General features: G+C 42.5%; 1 protein-coding gene across 1 annotated transcript in view; it reads right to left on the bottom strand.

Annotated features, from left to right (window-relative positions):
- LOC127749470 (N-lysine methyltransferase KMT5A-like) overlaps positions 1–7,559 on the bottom strand; it is a 54,503-nt gene extending 46,944 nt beyond the window's left edge. The window contains exon 1 of the mRNA XM_052267695.1: positions 7,220–7,559. Within this exon, the coding sequence (XP_052123655.1) occupies positions 7,220–7,281 (62 nt within the window). The 5' untranslated portion in view covers positions 7,282–7,559. The remainder of the gene's footprint in view (positions 1–7,219) is intronic.
- Between the last annotated feature and the right edge of the window lie 1,762 nt (positions 7,560–9,321).

Below are 9,321 nucleotides of genomic sequence, written 5' to 3'. Positions count from 1 at the left end.
CGACCAGATATTACTCCAACTTCTAGCAAGATGTAAAATCAGATTTATATTTACTTGGAAGTGATCCCGGCCGTGACAACCGACTCCCGTCGACGCTCGCTGTCAACCGCGCCTATGCAAAGTGTGACCACCTATTTATAACCTGAATTAGTGCATCTAAACATTAGTCTGAGTTTACTTTTGTGGTTAGGCTTTCTGCACAGACTCTAACCTGCTAGTGAACAAGTGGCCCCCCAGTGGACCAATCAAATCAAGGTATGGGGTCAGTGCTGCTGCCTTCAGAGGCCAAGAACAAAGTTTCACAGTGGATTTTTAATACTCTGGGTTGAATCAAAGTACCCAACCCTCCCCAAAGTGTTGTTGGCCCAAACATGGATGACTTGCAGTGTGTTTATTCCTAAAATAATACCAACACAGAGCGAGGTTGAGGACTTATTTCTCAACAGAGGCAATAAGAGATTGTCTTGCTTCTGTTCCTAACAAACCTCTCCCTGTTATTTGCAGTGTAGGTATAACAATTTACAACAATTATCATAAGATTACGATATTTGTAAGATTGAATTTTATGACATTTGTCGTTAAAATACGATATTTTCCAGAAACCAAAAATACAACATGGGATCGTAATTTTACGGTAGGGCAGACTTCAAAGTTTTTCTCATCGTTAATTTATGATCTGAGATCATAAGATTACGACCTTTCTGTGGTCTATGTTTAACGACTTTTACATATTCAAAGGTTACGAGACTGGTTTGTTAAAATACGATATATGTCATGGAAATTTTTTCCGTAACCCCCACGACTATTTTTCACAGTGGAGCTCGAAACTGATCTGACAGTTTTTCATACCTGAAGGGCCGTTGTGGCAGCTCAACCAATCACAGCCATCACGAAAACAGAAAAGTCAGTGAGTTTGTTCTTTTTCTACTTCTGTTTTGGATAGCCGGGAACGCCCTACTCATTTTCCAAAAATAGCGCGCAAGTGCCGATTTGTGTAGCTAGTTTACGTACAAAGAAGCCTAGCTCAGAGTTAAAATTGATTTTCATTTGATCTCGTATTACTTCAATCTCACAGGAGTGGAGATAGAAGTCAAAATCGTCATGCGCGCAAAGATAGCATTCCGATAAAGCTGAAATGCAGAAGAATGCGAGCAAAACGAAAACGGTTTTCTTCTCCCCCGCATTCTTCAGCATTTCATCCTAGCCGGAATGCTTCATTACGAGCGACGAACTTCTCACGCCACATCCGAAGTTTTCAGCCCCCCCCCCCCTCTTCTGACCACAAAAGCTACCCAGCGGGCTTAGACAAACGACCTCGTGTCTGTATGTTATGTTTGCTAGAGACTTGAAATTTTCAGGGTATTTTAAGGTTCTCTCCTACAGCACGAAACGACTACGACAAATCCTGCGAACCTCGCCTTAGGGTGTAAATGGAGGTATCAAAAGTTCTATCTGTCCAGTAGAGGGTAAATTTAACCCCGTGGCTTTGAAAATTATGTTGCCAATCAATGGACTGGGAAATCTTTATTCTCCACCCGCTTGGTAAAGTTATTTGCACAATCACTGTTAAAATTTACGTATGTTTAGAGAAAATTACTTTTGAACATTTTTTGGTAGTTTACTTATCCACATTGCAATTTACATATCCACATGGTAAATTTACATTTCATATGTTGTCAAAAATTGCTAGGTGCTTTGGGAGACGCCAGTTACACATCCAAATGGTAATTTTCGGAAGCACTGGATTGGTGTTTACATGCCATAGGATTCCTGACACGCAACAGCCTATCGAATGCAAGGGCGAGTCCTGGGTCTAAGATAGAAGTCCGTGTCGTCCATTTAGTCACCGTTGGAAGCAAAGACAATCTATAGATGTAAATAGACCTCGATCCTTTGAGAAGATACAAGGTAGACGCACGTTAAAACCGTGTGAAGCTGAGCTAAATGTGCGTCTACCTTGGCCTGCGGCGCGCTAAAATTAAAAAGTTTTCGCGATTTTGGTTGGCATGCCTGTCCACCTCACATCCCACGTCTCACGCCAGGCGCCTCACTTCACGCCGTCTTCCGGGCGGTCTCCCCTTGCGCTTCCTGACAGAGCTGAGCATTTAAAGTTAAATTTTAATTTCAAGTTCAAGTTAAGCTCAGCAATCATCTATCGACGCGTCCCCTCCCAGAGGTAGACGCTGAGTGAGGTGAGGGGTAGCGTGCGCGCTCCCGAGCTCGGAGGTTACGGGTTCTACTCCCAGCAGGTCTAACATTATATTTCGGTATATCAGCAGGCACCAGCCGCTCATAGCAGTTGAGAGGGGCACGGCAACAGGTTGGGAACCTGCAAATCGTAATTTTCTTCTTACTAACTGATCCTCTACGTTTACCCCTACAAATTTACCATGTGGATTGGGACATGCGGTCTTCCCAATCCACAATAGACCTTTTCGACAGTGGTTGAGGTTAGAAACAATTTGGAGGCTGCAACTTTTTTTCTTTCTAACTGTTTAGAATTTTTGACTTCGTAGCGCAACAACGGTCGACTTGTTCCGTTGCGCTACGGAGTCAAAATTTGCTATTCGGTTTCAGTGAAAATGTTGCAGGCAATGAAAGTTTTCAGCCCCCCTAACCTTACCGTCGAAAAGGTCTATTGGAATTACCACTTGGATACGCAAACGTCTACAATTTAAAGAAATGGAAGATTGCCATGTGGATGTGGATACGCAAAACATTTTCCCCTATCCATGTTTATGGAAATGTACCATGCTATGGATATCGAAATTAGCCAGTAATTAGACCTGAAAATTTACTCATTGCGGTCGGTGAAAGTGGCGTTTACTCATCTACCTGCGAAATATTGCCTTAAAAATTTCTTACAGTGATGTTTACGTTTCTCCAAGGGTTGACTCGTCAAAAAAGAACCCTTTTAGGTAAACTTTCGTCCATTTGGTTCGTTTGGCCCTATCTTAAACCGCTTCGAAGCTAGAGGGCCTTTTTGACGTAACAGGGTTCACACCGGATTCCAATTTCTATTTTCCTTGACTTACACACCAAGCTATGCCGATTTTCCCTGACTTTTCTGAGTACAGTAGAAGGTCAGTGTAGTGGAAATACAATTAAAACAGGATGCAAAAAGAAATTCGTTATTACTGAAAAATATTAAGAATATTAAGAAAACCAGAATATTTGTAAAATAATCGACGAAGATGGCGTGAAATGTTTTTGACTCTTAATTTTGCATTTAATGCTACCTTTCATGAAACTACCTGGGCCATGGCCAGTATTTGCCCACACTGAAGAGTTTTCCCTGACCCAAATTAAATTTCCCTGACTTTTCCCTGACTTCCAGACACCTTTTTTTTCTCCCTGACAGCAACCGGTCAGTCAGTTTAGGAGCTGTCGGTTATGAGACAGATGTGAGTTATTCCACTAAATGAAATATCTCTCGCCCTTGCACCGACTTCTCACAGAGAAATCGGTCGGTGGCTGAATAGGGCTTGCTGAAAGACAATCGGAACATAGAGAATAGTGTAAGCGGTTCGACCTGGAATACCACCAAAAAAAGGCAAAATAAGATATAAAAAGCGTGATTTTTTGTGGAGACCTTCCCTAGACCTCAAACTTTGATTTGACCCGGAGCACATTCATTTCCGACCCATAGGAGCCGAGATTTTAACGTTTTTGTTCAAAATTTGAACAAAAATACCGAAAATGACAAAATGTTGCAGAGAGACCAACTAAAATACTTTCCCGACTAATGTTGACCTGAGAAATCGAACGGAGCAATTTCCAGACCCGTCCGACCCTCCATCTAGGCCCAAGACGGCGCCATTTTGAAAATATGGGTCTAAATGGTGACACACAAAGGTTTAGCGTAACAAACCGTGTGGGGTGTCGTTTCCGCGTAATGTTACATCGCTGAGACCAAATATGAGGTCTAATGAACCAAAGGTCAACTTTTAGTTCATTTGAACCACTGTACAACACGCTAAGTACATGTTCATAATGATCCAAAATTCGAATTTTTACTACATGCGTAAAATTTGACTTTCTTCTGCACTTTGTTAGAGTGAGAAAATCGATGAAGCCTCCTGTTTGGCTGTAACATTTACACTATCCGTTGAAATCGTCATATTACTGTTAAGAGTAATATTTGTCTAAATGTTTTTGGAGATGTTGAAGGTAAACTTATAACACAAAGAGCAAAATATTTTTTTTAACAAATTCTACAAGAACACAATACAATTATAAAATTGTTGGCTGAGCGATTAGCGAAGCCCATTACTCCACTGACCCGAAAAGTTTCATTCTGTTTGTTTGTTTGTTTGAGTGTTTGTTTGTGTGTCTGTCTGTCCGCACGATAACTAGAGAATAAATTGAGATAGCGATCTGGGAATTTTAGGGTCGTTTTGTATCAGAAAAAGACAGATCGAGTCCGAGGATGGGCATTCTAGCTCAAAAATTGACTATTCAATCGTACAAAAGGCTTCATGTCACAGAATAGGGTACTCTAATGGAGCGCGAAGCTGAAGCAAGAAGCTTGACTACGTATACTTAATTCCTTACATCAATTGACCTCAGTTTTACATCTGTTTCTTAGTGTTAAAACGATTTAGTTGATAAAAACTTAGGTATTGTGTAGAAGCAGGGGGCCGAGTAGGAAAAACATTTAGGAAAAGTTCCCACTCAAAATGTAGTAAAAGCGGTATAGGACTATAGTGCATTAGGAAGTGCGGAGATAGGAAAAATGTTATTAGGAAAACTGGATTAGGAATTTTGTACGGGAATCAACAAACAGAATGAAACTTTTCGGGTCAGTGGAGTAATGGGCTTCGCTAATCGCTTAGCCAACAATGTAACTAGCTATATGTTCGCCAGACCACGTCTCGCGTAACAGGCTTCGCGATATTTCACGAAACACTGTTACGCTGCGACACGCCTGGCGCACACATAGCTAGGCCTGTGGCCTGCGGCGCTGACACCCGAGACGAGTCAAGGAGAGGGTATAGGAGAACAGGGTCTTCCTGGCCCAAAATTTGACATACTCGAACCATTTGTTGGGGTCTTCGTACTCTAAAATAAGGGACACGGAACTTCTGCTGTTCGGTAACGGTTTTCGTTAAAAATCGAATTGTGTCAGATTGTTATGTAACCTAGCTATATCTACGCTAGACCACGTCTCGCCTAACATTCTTCGCGATTTCTCACGAAACACTGTTACGCTGCGACGCGCCTGGCGCACATATAGCTAGGCCTGCGGCGCTGACACCCGAGACGAGTTAATAGGAGGGTATTCGGGAACAGGGCCTTCCGGCCCCAAAATTTGATATACTCGCAGCATTTGTTGGGGACTTATTACTCTAAAATTAGGGACATGAAACATGATACTTCTGCTGTTCCATTACGGTTTTCATTAAAGGTTCGAATTTTGACAGATTCTTGTGTAAAAACATCGTTTTAGTGATACTAGATAATCTAGGGACCCTTGAGCCTAAAGGAGGGTGTGGTTCGAAGTCAGCTGTGTGGTTTTAGTATTACTTCCTGCACAATTTTTCAATATAAGGCATCTCTCACGACTTAATAGACCATTTAGTCGTTTTCACCTTATTTTTGCCAAGAAATGCCTCCTAGCACCCAAACGGTACGAGATAGAGCAAAACGGACGAAATTTTCGGCCCAAGGAATGTACTTTGACGAGTTACCCCTAAGAAATCCATAACAAAATATTCGGTAAGAAATACATTTTGCCTCCAGTGGGTTTTTGATTTTTTTAAAAGTCAATTTTTGAGCTAGAATGCTCATCTTCGAACTCGATGTGTCTTTTTATGATACAAAACGATCCTAAAATTCCCAGATTGCTCTTTCAATTCTTTCTCGAGTTATCGTGCGGACAGACAGACAAACAGACAAACAAACAAACAAACAGAATGAAACTTTTCCGGTCAGTGGAGTTATGGGCTTCGCTACTCGCTCAGCCAATAATTGTATTGTGTTCTTGTAGAGTTTGTTAAAAAAAATATTTTGCTCTTTGTGTTAAAAGTTTACCTTCAATAACTCCAAAAACATTTAGACAAATATTACTCTTAACAGTAACATGACGATTTAGTGTCAATGTTACAGCCAAACCGGAGGCTTCATCGAGTTTCTCACTCTAACAAAGTGCAGGAGAAAGTCAAATTTTACGTATGTAGTAAAAATTCGAATTTTGGATCATAATGAACATGTACTTAGCGTGTTGTACAGTGGTTCAAATGAACTAAAAGTCGACTTTTGGTTCATTAGACCTCATATTTGGTCTCAGCGATGTAACGTTACGCGGAAACGACACCCCACACGGGTTATTGCGTTAAAACTCTGTGTATCACCATTTAGGCAGATATTTTCAAAATGGCGTCGTCTGGGGCCTGGTCGGACGGGTCTGGAAATTGTTCCGTTCGATTTCTCAGGTCAACGTTAGTCGGGAAAGTATTTTAGATGGTCTCGCTGCGACATTTTGTCATTTTCGGTATTTTTGTTCAAATTTTGAACATAAGTGTTAAAATCTCGGCTCCTATTGGTCGGAAATGAATGTGCTCCGGGTCAAATCAAAGTTTGGTGTCTAGGGAAGGTCTCCACAAAAAATCGCGTTTTTTATATCTTTTTCCCTTTTTTTTAGCTACCGCCTAAGACTAGAAGAAAACATGACAGCCTGATCTCGTTCCTACTAAATGGTGATTGGTCGACGATGTCTTCGGTGTGGCGGTCAGCCAATGAGCGCACAATAGGAAACTGATCGGGCAGTCATGCTTTTCTTCTTTAAGGGGAGGGTATACTGTAATCCTTAAAATCTAAACAAGAGACAATTTCAAAAAAGTGGTTTATAATAGTAGTAGTACCCACTTTAAAAACTCATTTAAGCTATAGCATGTCCAAATCCATCAAAAAACCTTTGCACATAGAACTTTTTTAACTTAAAAGTTTACGTAACTTTGTAAACTTCTGTGCGCACAGTTTTTTGGTAGACTTTTGGCATTCTATACCTTAAATTAATCCTCAAAGTGCATACTACAACATTTATAGAGTACTTTTTTGATTTTATCTCTTGTTTAGATTTTAACTTGATTAATTCATTAAATTAGGTGATTTATCAATTTTTTCAGTATACTCTCCCCGTAAGGTCCAGTTGTCCCGCGATAGACAATATTCGGTCCCAGTCTTTCACACCGCAAGCTGCATCATATGACAGACTCACGTGGCGTGTCGGCTCCGCCTCCGCGCACTGGAAGTTGCGTACTTCTCCTTGCGACGACCCATGTCGCTCCGCAGGAAGAGATCAGGCAGCACAGAACTAAGCGGAGACCGGCGAACTCTTTTCCCTCGCGAGTGACTGCAGTCAATGCAGTCGAGCCCGGAGGAGAAGGGGGGCGGCTGAACACGAAAGCAGAGGACTGGAAACGCACAAGGCTGCCGGGCGGATGGGGCGAGATACCTATACTGTTCTCCGGGGCTCGGCTAGACCGAAACGAGAAGAACGAAAATCGCAGGCAGAGTGAGGAGAGGGACACAGCCCCCCGCCCAGCCCCGCGCCCGACGTATTTTGTTCTTCTCTTGCTAGTCTAATCGAGTCCCGGAGTACCCTATGACGTCACAGCGTCAACCCTTACCACTACCACCCAGCCCTCTCAGCTGCGACACGGTAACTTGAGAACGAGTCAGCGATCCACAATAAAGCATTCCGGGAAAGCTGAAATGCAGAAGAATACGGGGAAGACGAAAACGGAAGTCACCATTTTAAAGCATAGCGATTTCCGTTTTCTTCTTCCCCCCATTCTTCTGCATTTCAGCTTTACCGGAATGCTTTGTTTTTAGGTTTGTTTCGTGTCATAAAAAGGCAGATCGAGTTAAAAGATAGGCATTGTCGTCTCAAAATGAACCGTTTAAAAAATTAAAATCAACAGGTTCCTTTTCAAGTGTTACGTCTCTCGAAGGAGTAACTCGTCAAAGAAGGGCGCAAGCGCTAAAAGAGACTGTTCCCGCTGTGCCCGCTTCAAGAGGAATAGACCCTCTTCAGTCTCGGCTCCGAGAGAAGAAAACAGGAATCCCGACCAGAACCAGTACCTTTATCCTGCCATTTCTTCGCGAGAAAACATGCAAACCCGAAATAAAAAATTATCACAAACATTGTGGATTGTACTTTTCCCTTCCAACGCTATTTAAACGTTAAAATAGCGTTATTTTTCGTAACTGGTTCCGGTTGGGATTCCTGTCTTCTTCTCTTTTAGCCGAGACCGAATAGGGTCTATTAAGGAAATCGTCACCGGAAACACTTCTGAAATTACGGTTAAAACTAGTGCAAATGAACCTTTATAGTAACATGGACTTTCTCGAGGTCATCTTAGTGAAACTGTACAGTTAAACTAGGTAGATTAACGCCAGACCACGTATCGCGTAACAGGCTTCGCGATATCTCATGAAACACTGTTGCGATGCGATGCGCCTGGCATACATCTACTTAGGCCTGCGGCGCTGACACCCGAGTCGGGTAGCGCAAAAATGATCACAAAGATACGGGATTTCGGCCCGTCAACTTCCCGTCGCTTCGACTAAACATGCAGGGTTGAACATTGTTTCGCTTATTTTCGTCAAAAACTCCCTGTGGCGCCTAAATGGTTAAAGACAGCGCCAAACGGACGAAATTTTCGCTGTATGGGCTCTTCTTTGATGAGTTACCTGTAACTGTAAGTAAAAATATTTTTAAAAATCATTATTTGTAGGACCTGTGGTTTTTGAACTTTTCAAAATCCAATTTTTGAGCTAGATCGCTCTTCTTCGAACTCGATCTGTCTTTTCATGATACAAAACGACCCTGAAAATACCAGGTCGCTAGCTCAATAGACCCTATTCGGTCTCTGATCCAAGAGAAGAAAACAGGAATCCCGACCGGAACCAGTACCTTTATAGGGTATTTCGGGTAAGCGAAGCAGCGGAAACGGAACGGCCGAGCGGCTGCTGGATCCGTCTCAGCCTGCGAACTGCGCATGCGCAGTAGACTCTGCCAAGCATCCCCCTCTCCCCCGCGCTTTAGCAACCAGCTGTGAACTGGCCGGTTCCGCTTCCGCCGCTCCGCTTACCCGAAATACCCTATTCTGCCATATCTTCGCGAGAAAACTTGCAAAGCTGCCATATAACATTATCAGAAACATTGTGGAAAGTGCTTCTACCCACCAAAACCATGGAAACGTTAAAATAGCGTGATTTTTAGCCCGCCCTTCTGCTTTGAAAAAGCTATCCAGCGGGCTTATGCAAACGACCTCGTGTCTGTGTGTCTGTCTGTCTGTCTGTGTGTCTGTCTGT

The sequence above is a fragment of the Frankliniella occidentalis genome, unplaced genomic scaffold (assembly GCF_000697945.3).
Source record: "Frankliniella occidentalis isolate FOCC.00 unplaced genomic scaffold, Focc_3.1 Scaffold57, whole genome shotgun sequence".
NCBI lineage: Eukaryota > Metazoa > Arthropoda > Insecta > Thysanoptera > Thripidae > Frankliniella > Frankliniella occidentalis.
Note: the sequence above shows the minus strand (reverse complement) of the source record. Positions and strands in the feature narration are given on the sequence as shown.